General features: G+C 44.2%; 1 protein-coding gene across 9 annotated transcripts in view; it reads right to left on the bottom strand.

Annotated features, from left to right (window-relative positions):
- Positions 1 to 21,065, bottom strand: part of LOC126652333 (zinc finger SWIM domain-containing protein 6) — a 139,333-nt gene that overhangs the window by 80,975 nt on the left and 37,293 nt on the right. For 7 of the 9 annotated variants that reach the window (XM_050339061.1, XM_050339067.1, XM_050339070.1 and 4 more), the window contains one exon: positions 2,969 to 3,325. In XM_050339061.1, coding sequence (XP_050195018.1) covers positions 2,969 to 3,325 — 357 coding nt within the window. Of the gene's footprint in view, positions 1 to 2,968; positions 3,326 to 6,421; positions 6,690 to 6,800; positions 6,845 to 8,402; positions 11,656 to 21,065 lie in introns of those variants that run through there. The other 2 variants (XM_050339063.1, XM_050339066.1) reach the window with 2 other exon arrangements.

Here is a 21,065-nt window from a genome sequence, read left to right as displayed (position 1 = left end):
AAGGGAAAGGTTGGCTAAACATTTCTGATCCACAAATAGGAGAAACAGAAGGCACCTTTTTATGTATAGTTTCTTGTGCAAAGGAAGGAAACTATGGTATAAGAACAGTAAAAGCTGTGCCATCTCAAGGACAAGGAATTAGACCCATATATGAAGTTTATTCCATACTGGAAGGACAGGATATAACATTAGTCTGTGAAATTCTAGAACAGCAGTATATGGATTATGGGTGGTGGTTTAAAGGACACAATTTACAGGGTGGCACTAAATATATTATTGAACAAAGGCCAAATGCAATTATTTTAACAGTTAAACAAGTACAAAGAGGACAGGATGAAGGACAATACATTTGTTGGATTAGTAAGGATGATTGGTGGGAGACAGGGATAACTTCTGTTTATGTGAAAATTGAGCGAATGACTCGACAAATTCACACATCACAAATTCCGCAGATCCCACAAATTCCTCACAAAGAATCTACACAAGAAAATTTGGTGGTTGGATTAATTAGGGACTTTGGGAAAGTTCAAAATGTATCCACAATTACTGCATGCCTCCCGATGCCTCATGCAGCTGGAGATCCAATTCCATGGGGAGTAATACCAGTACCAGAAGTCCCTAAAATGTTTAAAAATACTACATGGAATTGTAAATTTGTGACAACTACTTCGACTGATCTAACACTTACCTGTCTACTACCAACAGTGAAAACTGAGAAACAATGTAAAGAAATGCCTGGTTTTTGGCAATGGCTAAACAACCCAATTGGTGATCAAATCAAAGGCAATTGTATAGTGTCACCCTCGGCTGTTATCCTCAATACACCGTGTAAAGCGGTTAAAATTCCTATCCTGCGAGAAAAACGTGAACAAGTGTGTCAAAATATTACTAGTTCCACTACAATGAAAGAATGGGAAACGATTTGGGGACCGAGTCTCTTAGAAGTTTATAGTTACATTGGACAGGTACAATGGTGCATCCACTGGGTAGGTACCACAAATCAAAATTACTCCTTTTTACATCCGAAACACAAACAATGGCGAGAAATAGTCTCACCCACAGAACTGTGGAATTGCACTCGAATCTATACATGTGATACTCCCAATAATGACATAGGCTTACTTCCAGTGTGCATGCTTTTACAATTAGGCTGTGAGTGCCGAGGATACAATCACTCTATGAAAGGCCATGACAATTTACGTAATGTTAACTGCCTCACTACAACGGTGAGAAGTCCAGGGAATTTAGTCTGGGTTATGGGACATGGACAATGGACCACTCACATGCCCGTAGACGGATCAGCAACACAAATTACTTTGGGTGTTCCTACACTTTGCCCGTACTGGAAATCAGGAAAATTGACTACAGTCGAAATGCAACCAAGACGAAAAAGAGATACCGGTACAGAACAAGATTCTGAAAATTGGCATGAACCATCGAGTGGAGTAAAATTTGGATGGGTGTTAGAATCCTTGTTCGCTCCTATAGCATCATATCGCAACAGAGAAATGTTATTTAAACTAATGGGACAGACTGAGAGATTGGCTGCAGCTACTAAAAGAGGTTTCCGAGATATGAATGTTCAATTACAAGCCACCACACGCATGACTATACAAAACCGAATGGCATTAGATTTAATCCTGTTAAAAGAACATGGAGTTTGTGGTTACCTGCATGCACGCAATGAGCATTGCTGTATTCACATCCCGAATGTCACACACGAAATTGAAAATGACATTTCTCAATTGGAACAAATTGAGGGAAATGTGCACAATTTACAAAAAGATGCAGAACATAATTGGATTGGTAAATTATTCAGCTCTCTTGGTCTTCACCTGTCAGGTTGGCTGTCGTCTATCATTCAATATGCTTTGATTTTTGGCATAATAATTCTTGTTGCTCTGCTTGTATATAAGTGTCTTTTAGGAATAATTGTAAAGGAAGGCCAACACACTCGTCGAATCATGATGGCATTGACTCGGAAAGAAGTTATTCTTCCGAACAGTGATTCCCCTCCAGCAATTCAAGAGACGAGGATATAAAGATTTGAGCATCCTTGCAATTGAAGATTGAAGAATGCTCAAAAGGGGGGACTTGTTGCAGTGATTAAAGCATTAGTAGTAATTTGGTCAAAGGTTTGCTTTGCAGGGTAGGCCTGAAAGAGGCCCTGCCAGCAACACCTGGGACTTATGAGTTAAGAATGTGCTAATCAGAAGAAACAATAGTAAAAGGATTAAGTCAAGCATGCAGAACCGGTACAAGATGATTTGTAACTAGAAATAGGATGTAGTCTGGTGGTGGGAGTCAGTTACACAATGTGTTAGAGGGGAGAGTTAACGGTTGATTGTACTCAGGATGATATATGTAAGTTTATGTATAACTGGTATATTTGCTTTGATGTGTGAGCCAATCACGTAGCTTTGTTTGTTAAAGGTATAAAAGATGTAGTCGACATGAGGGTCTTTGGAATCCTGACTTGGGACGTTAGTCCTCAGGTTTCCCGGGCCCTGAATAAAGCACCGCATAAACTGACACTCTGTTGGTTTGTGTTCTTGTTTCGGGCAACACCCCGATGAGTGTAGTTATAACTGTGCTGAAAGGCAAAGAAGTACTTAATTGTGTTCAGTGAAAGTTGGGTTATGGGATTGTTGCTTGTTTGTTTGTTGTGTTACCTATATATATATTCTTTAGTAAAGAGCTATTATTTTTCTTTTCCACACCTTTCGACTGGAGCCTCTTAATTTCAAAGTTATAATTACTTGGAGGGAGGAGCTCAGTTGTTTTTCCCATATCCTGCCCTCCTAATGGAACATTTCTACCTTGTTAAACTGAGACAACCATAAAAATCGCAAAGTAATTCAGGTTGGAAGGAACCTCAGGAGGTCACACTCCTGAGTACCACAAAAAAAAAAAACCTCAGAAACCAGAGAGGGAATGAAACAAAAGGAAGAACAACAATCAAACTTACCATGGACTTGATTGATTTCTGAATTCTGAGAAAGAATTTCATCTGCTAATTTCTGAGCAGTTGGCAACACTTCTGTGTGGTGCACTGTGATCAAATACTGTACAAATTTTTGTAGTTGGTCTCTGTTCATTTGAAACAGTGTCTCTGAAATGGGAAGATGCAGTTTGACCTGATCTGGCTTGCGGATCCGGTATAAAGAGAGTGCCACAACATGGGCACAGTAAAATATGTCCTTGTTTCCACAGCTACAGGTCACTGAGGTAATCTTGCAACGATCAAAGCTGATAGCTACATTGCAAAGAGTTTCTGGTTCCGATTGCGTTGCACGGTCTGTCACTGTGCCACTCAAGTGGAAACCTGTGAAGGGAAAAAAGGAAGTCTTACATTATTAAATACAATACCATATCTTATTATCAATATCCTTTCATTAATCAAGTAAAATTCATCATCTATTGCTGAGAAATAATATAACTTAAAGAATTTGCTTTAATTACAAATGTGATGAACCTTTTCTTTCATTCATACCCTTTTCATCTCAATTAAAATCAAAAGGAGTTAGTTTACAAGCCCTCTTTGCTATTCCATCACAACATTCATAAAAGTTTGAGAGTAAGAAAAAGTTATTTGGTAAATGATAGCTGCAGAAGCAGAGTTGCATACAATTGACCAATGTGAAACTCCCAGTAGTTCAGTAAGCTGGCAGCAATTTTCCAAACCTCACACCAGAGAGCCTGCACCTACCAGCAAATTTAACCATTCTCTCAATAAGTAAGAGGAAAGTAGTGCACTCTAGTGGCAAAAACCCTGGTCCTAATCTCAATTCTGCCACCAAATCACTGACATAAGTTACTTAACCTCATTGCTTTCACCTCTCCCCTCACTGAGCTGATGCTAAAGCTTCAACCCAAGCAATTTTGTAGGGCAGCTATGTTTGTGTAGCTCTTTGGAGATGGAAACTGCTGCGGTTACTGATACACAGCAAATCAGATTTATAATACTGAATGAGATACACATGCACTGTTTCAGAAGTGTGCATTTCCACTTGGCATGATAGTGCAAGGTAAAAGACCTGGGTTATCTTATATTGTAAGAAGGTATACCATAAGAAAAATTTTCACTTCAGCCACTACTCCACAAAGCACCCTGTTGAACCAAGGTCTCAAACTATTCTCTGAAGATCAGATCTAAATCTATTTCTGTTTTCCCAACATAAAGACCAAGATTTGGCTCTCAATAGTTTATCACTGCAGAATTTGTATGTTTCTTTTGGATTTTATGTAAACATGACATTGATTTTTGGTTCAATCATAAAATCAGAGGTATAGATACAAAGCAATACTAACAAATTACATATTCTGTATCAGTATTAAACTTGAACAGACTACACACATAAAATCTAAAACAGATATTACAAGTAAGGTGGTATACATTAACTATTTTTAATGGAAATAATATAAAACCATGTTCCCTCAAAGTCCAAAACTGATGGAGTATTCTTCTATTTAAAGAAAAGTGTGTTGTAGGAAGCAGTATCCTCCCTCTGCCTTTCCCTTTGTTTTTTAAATAATCATAGTATGCTCCCATGAGTGCCCTCTCTCAAAAAAAGGTTTGTTAAAACTTATGCAGTTCTATTTCAGGTTATTTCCCAGCAAATGAGATATGTGTTGGTGGTCTCAATAAAAACTGTATGTGAGATATCTTTTTTTAAATATAACTTTCCTATGAAACATGCATAAAACTCTCTCATCTATGACCTGAGGAAAAGCCTAACACTTGAACACTCAAAGAGGGCCTGATCCTACTCCTCCCTGCTCTCAGTAAGGAGCTGTATTGGGTCTGGTTGAGATGGTGTTCATTTCCCCATAGCAGCCCTCAAAGTGCTGTGCTGTGCTTTGCATTTTGCATTGGTAACCAGAAAAGTGTTGATAACACACCAGTGTTTTGGCTACTACTGAGCAGTGCTGGCACAGCCTCAGGGCTGTCTTTCCAACATTCCGACCCACATTAATAGGCTGAGGGTGGGCAAGATCCTGGCAGGGGGCACAGCTAGGCCAGATGACCTAAACAGACCAAAGGGATATCCCAGACCGTATGATGTCAGCTCAGATATAAAAGCTGAGGGAAGGAGGAGGAAGGGGAGGCATTCTATTTACAGTGTTTGCCTTCCAGAGCAACTGCTATGAGTGCTGCAGCCCTGCTTCCTGGGAAGTGGCTGGACATTGCTTGCTGATGGTAAGTAGAGAATAAAATAATGGTTTTTTCCCTTTGCTTGTGTGTGCGCAAACTCTTACTTTTGCTTTGGTAAACTGCCTTATCTCAACCTATGAGTTGTTTTCCATCTTATTTTCTCTTCCCTGTCCAGTTGAGAAGGGGTAGTGATAGAGTGGTTTGCTGGGCACCTGGCATCCAGCCAAGGTCAACCCACCACAGTCCTTTTTGGTGCCCAGTGTGGGGTGAGACAGTGGCAGTTATATATTAACCATGCTATAGTAATAGTAGTTATTGAGTATCAAGCTCCTGTGGGGGACACAGAGTTTGTCAGCTGTACTGCTTGTCTCTTTATTTTGCTGAGTTTGGGAACATGTTAATACAAAAAATGTCTCTGTACTTTGCCCTTCTATTGATGGCCTTGTTGTGCTGGGGGAGATATCTTGCAGAGAGGATGAGGGAATACATCTCCCTCTCCCTACCCAGGATTGATGTGGATGGTTTTATAATGCAGGCTCTCGTGGTCCTTGTTCACCCTTACATGAACTGTTTAATACTATCAATTAATACTGTTGGCACACTATGGAGTTCATGGAATCTGGTGTTATCCTGGTGTAAGAGAAAATAAATTTTAGGTGAGAATATATTGAAATGTGCCCTGAGGCATCGAGTTCCCAGCTGGAAGGGTGTGTGGAAGGATCTGGGCAGGTTCCTCAGGCGGTTAATCACCTCCCATTACCTGGGACTTCACATTAGAACAGGTATTCAACCCTGGCAAACTGACATGTCACCTGATGGAAGGGTGCCTTGCCTACCCCAATGGAAACCAGCAGCCTCTTGCCCTGTACTGGGGCCTGGCCTGTGCCTATCAAGCCACAGTTCAATACTTTCAGAGGACTGTGGTTGAGGCAGGAACCCAAACTGCAGTGGAGGACACTATGGCTAAGATAGGGACTCAAACTACAACTACAGTAATTGCCCCAGTAGAGAAAAAGAAAAGTGGATAAGGAGAACTACAGGTCCATGTCATCAACTAGAAAGGCTGGAAGAAGAAGAAGGAGAAGAAGAAGAAGGAAAATCAGGAAAGGAAGGGTCTGATCAACAAGCCAGTCCTTCGACAAAGAAATTGAAGAAAGGAGTGAGACAAATCGAATGGGAAACTGAAGTTAGCCAGTCCCTGATCTCATCATAACTTCGAGACTTGTGAAAAGATTACAGCCGCCAGCCAGGTGAGTAGATTCCTACCTGGCTGCTTTGATGCTGGGATAATGGGGCCAATAGTCAGCAATTGGAAGGTCATGAAGCCCAACAGTTGGGATCCCTTGCAAGAGATCAGGAAAGAGGAATTGGAAAAGAGGCAGCAATTTGGAGTCTCTGCAGACGGCTCCTCTCCAGTGTGAGAGCAAGGTATCCATTTAAAGAAGATCTTGTGAACTCCACAGGAAGGTGGACCACTGCAGACGAAGGTATCCAGTACTTGAGAGAATAAGTGCTGGAAGTCATCTACGGTGATCTAAAAAAATGATAACATTTAGAGGATGTCCCTTGCACACAAGCCACATGGAGGAAGGTGATTCAAAGTGCCTCTGCATCATATTCCAACAGCTTGGTAGCATTGTATTACCTGCAAATGGATACACCAGCTGCAGAGGTGACATCCTCTTGGATCTGAAACATAGAAGAAATTGTGTACTTCCACATCTTTACGGGCCAGCACCTCAGCTCTTAGGGGCAGCCCAGGAGACTGGTCCTCTCCTGCCCCAGTCAGAGGGAAAGGAAGCCCCAGGCACAGGGCACGTGGTGAACTCTAGTTCTTTCTGCATGACAGGTGTCGTGGTTTTGCCCACCAGCCAGTCCCTGGGGCTGAGGATGGTTTTGTCCAAATCTTTAGTAACGCCTTTGCTAATTACATATTTAAGAAAATGGAAGAGAAGGTTGGTGGTGCAGTTGAAATTAGGTAGCCATGTAGGAGCAGCAGTAGGCCCCGAGTGGGACCCAGGCCCCCTCCTCCCCCTGCCCTGGGCCGGGGGCAGGTGTGGCACTGAAGCCCCCTTCTCTCATGTAAGAGAGTAAAGAAAAAAAAACTGTAAAGGACTGACTACTTGGACAAAAACCGCTGCAGAATAATTCTGGCAGAGAGATAACGAATTGTTCAAGGCCAAAGCTGCAGCAGGAGAGAGAAGTTCGAAGGGGGGCCTGCTTCTCCCCCCTCTCTTGCTCTCTCTCTCTCTCTCCCTTCGGCAGGGAAAAGACTGAAAAATAAAAACCCTGACACCTGTGAAAGTTTGTTGGGGTGAGAAGACCCCCATGTTGCTCGTGGAGGAGTCTACACTGGAGTAAGTTAATGCACAAAGAAGCCGAGACTTCATGAGAAGGACTGAAATAAAGCAGAGTCCTGTTGAAGATTTATGACCCTGAGAGGGACGAGGCTTATGCTGGAGCAAGAACGACTTGGGTAAGCTTGGGATCTCAGTGAGAGATCCATGCTGCTGGTGCTGGAAATTTGTAACCCTAAGAGAAACAAAACGTACGCCGGAGCGAGGACGGCCCGGGTGAGATGTTGGGATCCTTGTGTGGGATCCATGCTAGACCCATGTCGGAGAGGTCTATCGAGGACTGTTCTCCCGTGGGGAGGGACCTCACAGGAAAACAGGGGTGGACTCATAAGCCATTATCCCCTGTGACCCTGTGGTGAAGATCCATGGTAAGCAAGTGTCCCCTTGCAAGCCCATGGAAGACCCTTCAGGGCCTGAGTAACCCCCCAGCCTCCAGTCTTAACCCAGGAGGGGGTTAGGCCCAGCCCTGGAGGCTGACATAGAAAAGAGAGAGAAAGAAAAAGAGTTCCAGCTGTGACAAAAAAAGGACTTATCATCCTGAGATAACAGAAGAGCTTTAGAGTGCTGCAGAGTTATTGAAAGACCCGGAGCTCCGAGAATGGAGAAAGAGACTGCTTTTCCTCCTTGGACTGATATAAAGGGGGGAGAAGTATTTCTGTAAATATATAGTACTTTTTACATAATTAGAATTGTTGTAAATATAGTTCTTTAGTTTTTGTCTTATTAGTAATAAATGTTAATATTATTTTTCCCTAATCAAGTCTCTTTTGTCTGCATAAACCTTCTCTCAACTAATAGTAATTGTGTAGGGGGTGAGAGCAAATTGACCCAGAGCAAAACCACGACAACATGAAAGGGGGAAGACATCAGCAAGTGGATTGTGACCTCACCTTTAAGTTGGAAGCCCATGTATGTGAACTGAGAGGTAAGAGAGCTCTTAAGAAGGCACCAGCCAAGAAGGCTGTCACTGTAGTTGCTGTAGAGACAGAAGGTGGCAATCAGTGATCTCCCAGACATAGAAGGACTGAAATCACCTCCCTTGATCCTGGTGAGGGGACTTCTGGGCTGGCACTGCAAGGGTCAGATAGTGAATACTCTAACCAGGAATGGGAATAGAGGGTCCCTGTCTTTGGCCAGGAGGAGGAAAGAGATGACTGGGCATACTGGACTGATGAGATTCAATGGCCTGGCACACCAGATCCAAAGAAGTATAAAGGTTTAGTAGATATTGGTGCACACTGATGCCATCAAGGCATGGGAATGCAGAACCTATCTGGATTGACAGGGGCATGTCAGGAGTTGCCTGTATTAGAGGCTAAGTTGAGTTTAACAGGGGACAAGTGGGAAAAGCACCCCATTGTGACCGGCCCAGAGGCCCCTTGTATCCTTGGCATTGACTGCCTCAGGAGGGGGTAATTCAAGGATCCAACTGGGTACTGATAGGTTTTTGGTGTAGCCACTGTGAATAAAGAAGATCAAAAAATTATCTACCCTACCTGGCCTCTCCCTTCATCGTGGGATTGCTGCAAGTTGCAGAATAGCAGTTGCCAATTGCTACCAGGTCAGTGCACCAGTGGCAATATTGCACAAACTGATGGCTGCCATCCATGAGCTGATTCATCAACTGCAGAGCCAAGGAGTGATCAGCAAGACTCACTTGCCTTTTAATAGTCCTGTATTGCCAGTGCAAAAGGGTGATGGAGGGTGGAGGTTAACAGTAGACTATCGTGGCATGAACCAAGTGACACCACCGCTAAATGCTGCTGTACCGGAAATGCTGGAACTGCAATATGAACTGGAGTTGAAGGCAGCCAGGTGGTATGCTGCAACTGACATTGCCAATGCATTTTTCTCAATTACTTTGGCAGCAGAGTGCAGACCACAGTTTACTTTCACGTGGAGGGATGTCCAATACACCTGGAATTGATTGCCCCAGGGGTGAAAACACAAACCTACCATCTGTCATGGACTAATCAAAACTGTATTGGAACAGGGTGATGCCCCTGAACATCTACAATACATCGACAACATCATTGTAAGAGGCAACAAGGTAGAAGTGTTTGAGAAGGGAAAACGAATAATTCAGATTCTTCTGAAAACTGGTTTTGCCATAAAGAAAAGTAAGGTCAATGGATCTGCACAGGAGATTCAGGGGACTGAAAAGAGGCAGGAAACTCTCAGCTTCTGGCGGCAACTGTTGTCAAGTGAGAGGGAGAGAGATCTTTGTAAGGATCCATGTACAGCAAGGACAGTGGAACATGATGGAACAAGGTGTCCGATGCTTCAGAGAATTAGTTGTACTGGAGATAATCTTTTCAGAAGATTAAAGATACCCTAAAAGTCCAGATGGTGTACAGTGCAAATACCAGATGTGGTTAAAATTTGCACAGCTCGTGCCAGAAATGCATTCCCGCTACTTAGCAACGTTGCAATGGAGAGAGGGAGAGGACAAGGTGGGTGCATTGGTCAGTAAACTCAGGATTTATGAAGATACTGTTACCGCCCGATTACGAGCCCACGTCTCATCTGCGGAAACAAAGGTGGCCAAAAATATCCAAAGCCTGGAAGAGAAAATTGAAGAGGGCCACCAGAAACAAAGAGAGGAATTTAAGGAAGGAATCTTCCATATCTTGTCAGGACAAACAAGAGTCTCTGCTATCAGGAACAGGCATCTCCCCTACTAAGGAGAGAGGGTACACCATCTATGGTTTTACCTCCATGAGCATGGAGAAGATATGAGGAGGTAGGATGGAAACCCCACCTCTTCCTTAGCAGCCCGGGTACGTGAATTGAAAAGAGGAAAAAGTACCACAATAAACTCTTCAAGGATAAATGCTGCTGCGGTCTCTCATGGGCAAGACTCCAGACAGTATAGGAGTGATGATCCTCTTGAAGGGACCACCAGGGTATATTTACAGGAAGAGAGCAATGAGTACCATGACCAGAACTAAGGGGGCCCTGCCTCTATGCAGGTAGAGGAGAGGGACAATCGGGTCTTCTGGACTGTGTGGATCTGATGGCCTGGCACATCAGACCCACAAAGATATAAGGCTTTAGTTGACACTGGTGCACAGTATACCTTGATGCCATCAAGATATGTAGGGGCAGAATCCATCTCTATTTCTGGGGTGACAGGGGGCTCCCAACAGCTGACTGTACTGGAAGCTGAAGTAAGTTTAACCGGGAAGGAATGGCATAGACACCACATCGTGACTGAACCAGAGGCCCCATGTATCCTTGGCACAGACTACCTCAGGAGTAGAAATTTCAAAGACCAAAAAGGACATAGATGGGCTTTTGGGATCGCTATTGTGGAGAAAGAAGAGATTAAACAGTTGAATTCATTGCCTGGCCTCTTGGAGAATCCCCCTTCTGTGGGACAGCTGAAGGTTGAGAACAGTAGGTGCCAATTGCCACCACAATAGTGCATCGTCGGCAATATCGAACGAACAGTCTGATGGAGAATGGAGATTGACTGTGGACTACTGTGGCTTGAATGAAGGTACCCCACCGCTGAGTGCCGCTGTGCCAGACATGTTGGAGCTCCAGTATGAACTGGAGTCCAAGGCAGAAAAGTGGTGCCACTATTGACAGTTTGCTTTCACCTGGAGGGGTGTGCAGTACACCTTGAACCAAATATCCCAGGAGTGGGAACACAGTCCCACAATATGCCATGGATTGATCCAGGCTGCACTAGAGAAGGGTGAGGCTCCAGAACATCTACAGTACATTGATGACATCATTGTATGGGGGGACACAGCAGAGGAGGTTTCTGTGAAAGGAAAGAAAATCATCCAGAGTCTCCTGAGAGCTGGTTTCACCATCAAAAAGGGTAAGGTCAAGGGATCTGCCCAAAGGATCCAGTTCCTGGGAGTGAAGTGGCAAGACAGACATCATCAGATCCCGAGAGAAGTCATTGACAAGATCAGAGTGTCTCCACCAACCAGCAAGAAGGAAACACAGGCTTTCCTCGGTGCAGTAGGCTTTTGGAGAATGTATATCCCTGAGTACAGTCAGATTGTAAGTCCTCTCTACCTTGTGACACGGAATAAAAATTATTTCCATTGAGGCCCTGAACAACAGCAAGCCTTTGAACAGATTTAACAGAAGATTGCCCATGCAGTAGCCCTTCGACCAGTCAGATCCGGACAAGATGTAAAGAACGTGCTCTACACTGCAGCCAGGGAGAATGGTCCTTCCTGGAGCCTCTGGTAGAAAGTGCCTGGGGAGACACAAGGACAACCGCTGGGATTTTGGAGTTGGGGATAGATACAAAGGATATGAGGCCAGCTATACCCCAACTGAGAAAGAGATCTTGGTGGTTTATGAAGGAGTTTGAGCTGCCTCAGAAGTGATTAGCACCAAAGTAAAGCTCCTTCTGACACCCTGATTACCAGTGCTGGGCTGGATGTTCAAAGGAAAAGTTCCTTCTACACATCATGCCACATGGAGTAAGTGAATCACTCTGATAACACAGTGAACCCAGATAGGAAATCCTAATTGTCCTGGGATTTTGAAAATCATCACAAACTGCCCAGAAGGATAGAGTTTTAGACTATCCTTTAAAGAGGAAGAGGAGCAGGTGACATGCTGAGGAGTCCCCACCATATAACCAGCTACCAGAAGATGAAAAGTGATATGCTCTCTTCACTGGTGGTTCCTGTCGCATTGTAGGGACAAACCGGAAATGAAAAGCAGCCGTATGGAGTCCCACACAGAGAGTTGCAAAAGCAACCAAAGGACAAGGTGGATCAAGTCAGGTTGCAGAGCTTAAAGGACTTCAGATGGCTTTGAATATGGCTGAATGAGAGAAGTGGCCAAGACTCTATCTCTACACTGACTCATGGATGGTGGCCAGTGCTCTGTGGGGATGGCTATAGCGATGGAGAAAGGCCAACTGGCAGCACAAAGGGAAACTCATCTGGGCGGCTGAGATGTGGTGAGACATCGCTGCCAGGATAGAGATGAGCGTGAAGGTCCGCCACATCAATGCTCATGTACCCAAGAGTTGGGCTAATGAAGAGCATCATAACAATGAGCAGGTGGACCAAGCTGCCAGGATCAAGGCATCTCAGATAGATCATGCCCAACCAGTTACTCCAACAATATTGTCACTTAATTTGTCAGCATATAATTAAGAATTCAGAAGGTTAAAATTTTCCTGAACAGATGTCTCCAGAAATATTCACAGCCGACCTGCCTTTAATTCCCCACTCACATTCAGACACAAATGCAGGTCCTGGCTTTCCTTTCCTCTCTCCTGACATTTATTGATGGTTCTTTTTACAATCAGCAACATTTGTAAGCACAGATGCTAATCTAAACAGTTACAGTACTAATACAGTCAAGTTACCCTATAGGTTCACTGTGGTATTGTCCTGGTTCCAGCCAGGACAGGGTTAATTTTTGCAGTAACCAGGAGGGGGCTTGGCTAGGACCCAGAGGTTATTCTATACCAACTCACATCATTGCCAGGGGTGTGGGGAAGGGAGTCTCTTCTGAGGAGAGGGAGTTCCTTCTGGTAAGCCTGGCTGACGGAAAGGTCAGGTATCAGGTATTGCCTATTGTCAGGGGTTTCTGTGGTGAGCAATAATATTTCTTTTCCTGTACCCTCTGTCATTAGTATCATTGCTGTTACTGTTTGTTTTCTTATTTCATTGCTGTTTCCAGTAAATTGTTCTTATTTCAACCCATGATCTTTACCTTTTCTGCCTACAGTTCTCCTCTCCAGCCTGGTGCAGGGGGGAGGAAGCGAGTGGCAGCGTGGTTTGGAGTTTCAGTGGGAACACTAAATTGGGGAGTACCATTCCTAAACCGTGACAGGTATGTTGATCCTGACTGCACACCAGATGTCCACCACAGCCGCTCTATGACTCCTCTCTTCAGCTGGAGATGGTGGTGAATTTAACAAAAGGCTCCTAGGTCAAGATAAGGACAGGGAGAGATCACTTACTAATTACCATCATAGGCAAAACAGACTCAACCTGGGGAAACTGGTTTAGTTTATTACCAATCAAATCAGACTAGGGTAGTGAAAAATAAAACCAAATCTTAAAAACACCTTCTCCCCACCCCTTCCTTCTTCCTGGACTCAACTTCACTCTTGATTTTCTCTACCTCTTCCCTGACAGTGGCGCAGCAGGATGAGGAATGGGGGCTGCAGTCGGTTTATCACACATTGTTTCTGCTGCTGCTTCCTCCTCAGGGGTCCAGTGTGGGGTCCCTCCCATGGGAGACAGTGCTTCATAAACTGTTCACCCATGGGTCCTCCATGGAGTCAGCAAACCTGCTCCAACATGGGCTCCTCTCTCATGGGTCACAGGTCCTGCCAGGAGCTTGCTCCAATGTGGGCTCTTTATGGGGTCACAGCTGCTTTCAAGTGCATCCACCTGCTCCAGCGTGGGGTCCTCCACAGGCTGCAGGTGGATGTATGCTCCACTATGGATCTCCATGGGTTGCAGGGGGACAGCCTGCCTCACCATGGTCTTCATCATGGGCTGCAGGGGTATCTCTGCTTTCGCTCCTAGAGCACCTCCTCCTCTTCCTTCTTCACTGACCTTGTTGTCTGCAGTGGTTGCTCTCACATATTCTTACACCTCTTTTCTCTGGCTGCAATTGCTTCTGCACTGTAACTTCTTTCCCCTTCTTAAATACATTATCCCACAAGTGCTACCACCATTGCTGATGGGCTTGGCCTTGGCCATCTTGGAGCCAGCTGGCATTGGCTCTGTCAGACGTAAGGGAAGCGTCTATCAGCTTCTCACAGAAGCCACCCATGTAGCTCCCCTGCTACCAAAACCTTGCTATACAAGCCCACACTTTTTAAGTTACAGAGAATTTAAAATAAAAAATCATCTGCCCTTGCAGGCTAAAATGCAGAAGCTCTGTATTAACAACGGTGCAATGATGTCCTATGCCTGGTAATTATGGTGAAATATTTTCCTCTTCTTTTTCTATTTGTGTATTTAAAGAAATTGTTGCTACTAAATATGACCTTTGAAAAGGTTTCAATGTCTGTGTGCTGGTTTTGGTTGGGATAGAGTTAATTTTCTTCACAGTGGCTGGTATGGGGCTATGTTTTGGATTTTTACTGAACATAGGGTTGATAATTTAGGGCTTACATAGAGTCAAGGCCTTTTCTACTTCTCATGCCACCCTGTCAATGAGGGTGCTGGGGGTGTAAACAAAGTTGGGAAGAGGCACAGCTGGAACAGCTGACCCCAACTGACCAAAGGGATATTCCATATCACATGACATCATGCTTAGTATAAAAAGTGGGGGGAAGAAGAGGTGAGAGGGGGGATGTTTTAAATGAAGGTGTTTGTCTTCTGAAGTAACGGCTACACGTGATGGGGCCCTGCTCTCTTGGAGATGGCTGAACACCTGCCTGCCCATGGAAAGCAGTGAATTAATGCCTAGGTTTGCTTTGCTTGTGTGCACAGCTTTTGCTTTCCCTATTAAACTGTCTTTATCTCAACCCAGGAGTTTTATATCTTTTTAATCTTACAATTCTCTCTTCGATCTGCTGGTGGGGGAGCAGCTGCATGGGGCTTGGTTGTTGGCTAGGATTAAATCACAACAGTGTAACTAAACAATTCAGGAAATTTCAGCTCAGAAGCCATAGTACGACTTAAAATTTAACCTACCAGACATAAATTCTCCCCCTCTACTCCCTCCTTGTGAGACCCCACCTGGAGTACTGCATCCAGGTTTGGGGCCCCACCACAGAGTGTTGGAGTGAGCCCAGAGGAGGGTTATGAAGATGATCCAAGGGCTGGAGCACCTCTCCTATAAAGATAGGCTGAGAAAATTGAGGCTGTTCATTCTGGAGAAGAGAAGGCTCTGGGGAGACCTCATTGTAGCCTTTCAATACTTTAATGGGGGTTTATCATAGAATCATAGAATTAACTGGGTTGGAAGAGACCTCCAGATCATCAAGTCCAACCCTTGATCCAACCCCACTGTGATTACTAGATTATGGCACTCAGTGACACATCCAGACTCATCTTAAAAACCTCCAGGGACGGTAAATCCATCACCTCTCTGGGCAGGCCATTCCAATGCCTGATCACTCTCTCTGTAAAGAACTTCTTTCTAATATCCAACCTAAACCTCCCCTGGCAGAGCTTAAGCCCATGCCCTCTTGTCCTACTGCTGATTGCCTGGGAGAAGAGATCAACCCCCACCTGGCTATAACTTCCCTTCAGGTAGTTGAAGAGAGTGATGAGGTCACCCCTGAACCTCCTCTTCTCCAGGCTAAACAAACCCAGCTCCCTCAACCTCTCCTCATAGGACTTGTGCTCAAGTCCCTTCACCAGCCTTGTTACTCTTCTCCGGACCCGCTCCAGCACCTCAATGTCTTTCCTGAACTGAGGGGTCCAGAGCTGAACGCAATACTCAAGGTGTGGCCTCACCAGCGCTGAGTACAGGGGAAGGATCACTTCCCTGCTCCTGTTGGCCACACTGTTCTTGATGCAGGTCAGGATGCCATTGGCCTTCTTGGCCACCTGGGCACACTGCTGGCTCATGTTCAGCCTCCTGCCAATCAGCACCCCCAGATCCCTTTCCGCCTGGCTGCTCTGCAGCCACTCTGTGCCCAGCCTGTAGAGCTGCATGGGGTTGTTGTGACCAAAGTGCAGGACCCAGCACTTAGCCTTGTTGAACTTCATCTTATTGGAATCAGCCCAACTCTCCAGACTATCCAGGTCCCTCTACAGAGCCGTCCTGCCTTCCAGCAGGTCGACACTCCCTCCCAACTTAGTGTCGTCTGCAAATTTGCTAATGATGAACTCAATCCCCTCATCTAAATCATCAATAAAGATGTTAAACAGGACTGGGCCCAGCACTGATCCCTAGGGGACACCACTGGTGACTGGCCGCCAGCTGGATGCAGCCCCGTTCACAGATATCCGGCAGGTTGAAGTCGTCCACAAGAACAAGGACTGGAGATTTTGAGACATCTACCAGCTGCTTGTAGAATAATTCATCCCCTTCATCATCCTGGTTGGGTGGTCTGTAACAGACTCCCACCAGGATATCAGCCTTGTTGGTCTTCCCCCTGATTCTGATCCACAAACACTCTATCTTATCATTGGTGACCTCAAGTTCTACAGAGTCAAGACACTCTCTAACATATAGAGCCACCCCTCCACCTCTCCTACCCTGCCTGTCCTTTCTGAAGAGCTTGTAGGCATCCATGGCAGCACTCCAGTCACACGAGTCATCCCACCATGTTTCCGTGATGGCAACTACATCATAGCTTTCCTGCTGCACGATGGCATCCAGCTCCTCCTGTTTGTTGTGTGCATTAGTGTACATGCAGTTCAGCTGGGCTGCTGATTTTACTCTTAACTGGGGCTTTTCATCCTTGGGCTTCTCTTTGGAGAGCCTGTATTCAATCCCTTCCCTCTTCAAACCTAGTTTAAAACCCTCTTGATGAGCCCTGCTAACTTATGGGCTACAGTCCTTTTGCCCTTCATAAAGCTCATCTGATTTAAGAAGACTGGGTACTTTGGACTTTGCCCCATGGTCAAAAAACCCAAAATTTTGATGGTGGCACCAATCCTTTAGCCACCTATTGATAAGGTAGACTTTCCTACTCTTCTCCTCATTCATCTCCTCATTCTATCCAGCAAGTACAGCAACTAAGGCAAATACTACCTGTGCGCCTGTCCCATGAACTGATCTACTCAGTGCCTTGAAATCCTTTTGGATTGCCCTGGCACTTCTTCTATTAATATCATCACTGCCAGCCTGGATTACTTGACAGTGGATAGCAATCTGAGGTCCAAATTAGCTCAGGAAGTCTCCTACCAATGTCCCTCACCCTCTGGGAAGGCAGCATACCTCCCTGTGGGATGGGTCTGGTTGACATATAGGGCCCTCAGTTCCCCTCAAAAGGGAGTTACCTACTACAGCTACCCTTCTTTTTTTTCTTATAGTTGTAGTTGTAACCTGTGTGGTAGACAGGGTGCAACTTGCAGACGGATCTTCCTCTTGCCTGACCTCTACTTGACTTTCTGAGTCTAGGGCCTCATATCTGTTCTTCAAGGGCACCCAGGGAGGTGATGGGGGTCGAGAGGGTGTTCTTTTACCTCTCTGAACAGGGACCTGTTTCCATTCCCCCCTGTCCACTCGGTTTGCTCCATCTGTCTGATGGCAGGAGGGAAAGGGCCTCCCTGTCTCCTGCTGGACTTCCTTGGTGGTCAAAAGGGTGTGACTGCACCAGTCTATTTCCCTTTCACTTTACCTAATGCTTCTAAGCCTCTCTACCTCTTCCCTGAGCTCTGCTACCATGCACAGCAAATCATTTACCTGCTCGCATCACACACAGGTGCCTCTCACAATGTCCTCTGGTACTGATGCCAGGCTCAAACAGTCTGCGCAGCCAGAGACCTGAATGGCTACATCCTTCTTGGAGGGTTCTGTCTGTGTCAACACACTCCTAGTGGTAACAGTAGCTCCCTGGAGACATTTATATAGCCCTCTCTAGCACCTGCTAATGAGCCTGTCCCGCCTCTCTATCACCTGAGTCGGTTCCTGAGGAGCAGCCAAGTCCAGGCAGGAATCGCCAAGCCCAGGCAGTTCTTATCTCTACTCAAGAATTCTCTATTTTTTTCCCCCCTCAACTCGGAGAAGAACAAAAGGGGAGAGGAGAGGGGAAAGCGGTTTTCAGTAAGTGTTTAAAATCCAGCCAGAGTCAAAACCACAACAGAAAGGATGCCCAAGAGTTTCCTATTCCTCCTTTTTTTATTTACACAATAGACAAGTATCATTCCTAAGAACCAAGAGACTCCAATGGACTGGGCCTTTCTGATCATCCGACACACATGCAGGCTGCTCTGATGTGCAATCCAAACACTTCCCTGAGAATTTTGTGAAGTAGAGCATCACTATGTTGCCTGACAGTGTAGAGAAATCCACAGGCTGAAATATGTTGCTGCCTGCTCTGCATTCCTGATCAGTGTGGACTGCAGATGCTGGGAAGACTTTACGAGGGAGGTACTGCAGAAGAAAAGACCAACAAATTTCCCTCCTGCTGTTACACATGTGTGCACATACACACAGTTTGCATGCAATCAGAACAACAAGAAAAATGTCCATCTTTCCCATTTTGGACCTGGTTAAAACATTCTATAAATCAACAGGAGGATATTTTAATCTTAACTTTGTGCTGTTATGAGTATATATGTAATGGTTTAACCCCAACTGGCAACTAAGTACCATGCAGCCACTCACTCACTTCCCCTTCCCACCTCCCAGTGGGGAGAAGAATCGGAAAGCAAAAGGAAACTTTGTAGGTTGATGTAAGAATGGCTTTGTAATTGAAACCAAATAAAATATAATAATAATAATAACAATGAAAAGGAGAGAGGGAGAGGAATAAAACTCAAGAGAAATAAGTTGCTCACAACCTGCTGACCAATGCCCAGCCAGTCCCCAAGCAGTGCTAAGCCCCTCCCAGCCAATTGCTCCCAGTTTATATACTGGGCATGACATTCTATGGTGTGGAATATCCCTTTGGCCAGTTCAGGTCAGCTGTCTTGGCCATGCTCCCTCCCAGCTTCTTGTGCAGCTCCTCACTGGCAGAGCATGAGACACTGAGAAGCCCTTCACTGAGGGTAAGCACTGCTCAGCAACAACCAAAGCATCAGTGTGTTATAAGCATTATTCTCATACTGAATCTAAAACACAACACTGTGCCAGCTACTGAGAACAAAATTAATTCTATCTCAGCTGAAACTAGGACATTATGCAAAGTGTCTTTTTTTAAGCAGTAAACTGATGCTTTTTTAATTTTTTAGCTTTTGTAGATTATAGAAGTAGTTGTGTAGTAAATGTAGATTTTAATGTAGCAGCATTCTCTCTTACCCTTAACATAGCAGTTTACACATACCCAACCCTATTACCCCATTTCATATCAATCCCTCTAAATTCCATTAGCGTGTTTAGACTTCTTTTCAAGGAAGAAATGTAGAAAAACACCTCTGTTTAAGAAATCCAGCACCCTAGGGCTGCACCAGGAGATATCATGCAGACACAGCAAGCTTCAAGCCCAGAACTTTGGAGAAACTCCAAGGACTGTACGTGCTGTGAAGAAGATGAAGATGAGGAAGAAGGGGTCCCAAATGCCCCCAGACCCAATTCCCGAGGGGGGTGTGTTGGAGGGTAGAACTGGGCAGAACCAGGAGGTGGATAGATCTGGGATTGAATGGACCTTATTATAAAATCATAGAACCACTGTCTTGGTGGGTACATGTTGTGTGTATTCCCCTGGGCCTAAAGCCTCATTAAAGGACCAGCTCTTTTTATCTTATACACTAAATTGGCCTGGAGTCTTTTTCTCCACAGTCTTTTTAGGCAACAAAAGCATTCAAACAACACATCAATACCTCTGAAGATAAGGCAGTTCTGACACTACCAGTGAGGAAAGGCTGTCACAACTGTTGAAATCCATGAAGCATATGATGGCGAGTGGAGCCTTTTCTCAAATGAATCAAGCCAGATTCAGAACAACAACAAAAAAAAACCCTACAACCCCCCCCCCCCGAAACTAATAAACAAAAAAATTCTATTTCTTCCACCATAAGCATATTTAACAAATGCAACCTCCTTGTAGTCCATATGAAGAGAAATTTGAATACTAAAATCATGAAGCAGAATCAAAATTCTTCTAGGAAAGATCAATTTTTTTAATTCATCTATGTAAAATTAATTAACTAGAAAATAGAACTGTTACATTCCAGTTTTGCAAATTTAATATATTTTTCAAGTATTCTTGTGAGAGATAAAACTGGTTCAGAAAAGGAGATCTTATTTTCTTTTCAAGAGTAAGAATGTTGCAGTCCACACATTGAGCTTTGAAAGGGGATATTTGCTTTTTGCATGAAAGGACAATGAAAATTCCAAACTTTCTAAAACATGAAAAACAAAAGATGGTTGAATCAGGACAATATTTCATTTCTGGAAAAAGCTAAACAGAAAAAATAAATTGTCCAGAATATTAAGAGAATTAACCTTTATCTTTTCAGTCTTCCTTTCAAATAAATGGACACTGGAAAATCCACAAGAATTATTTCTATTTCAGGTGAGTTTTAGGAATTTTGTTTTTAATCTAGCTGTCCCTGCAACCTTATTGTTAAGCATGTTTGGACAGGGAATTTTTATATGAACTAATTTTTAGAGTCAAACATACAAAGTTTTTCTGAGGACACTGGCAGGATTTATTGCTGTAATGAAATGGTAAGAGAAGGAGTAATTTCTTTTAAGATTTTCTACAATCTGACCAGCTCAAAACAAATAATACTTGTAATTATTCTTTCAGAGTTAATATTGAAATCAGAAGTAAAACTTACTGAAACAAACTACCAAACTTTAATTTTTTCTTAATTACCTGTTAAGCCTTAATAAAAAGAACAAAATTTCTTTGGATTCTGAGCTTCTGGTCTGGACATCTTTGATAAGAAAATCCCTTTCATAAATAACAGTAATAAGGGAGGCTTCCTCTGCTTTCAAGGGTAATGAAGAGAGAAAGTAACTGTAATCTCACCAAG

This window comes from Myiozetetes cayanensis, unplaced genomic scaffold (genome assembly GCF_022539395.1).
Source record: "Myiozetetes cayanensis isolate MyiCay16 unplaced genomic scaffold, myiCay2020 scf77, whole genome shotgun sequence".
Classification (NCBI taxonomy): domain Eukaryota; kingdom Metazoa; phylum Chordata; class Aves; order Passeriformes; family Tyrannidae; genus Myiozetetes; species Myiozetetes cayanensis.
Note: the sequence above shows the minus strand (reverse complement) of the source record. Positions and strands in the feature narration are given on the sequence as shown.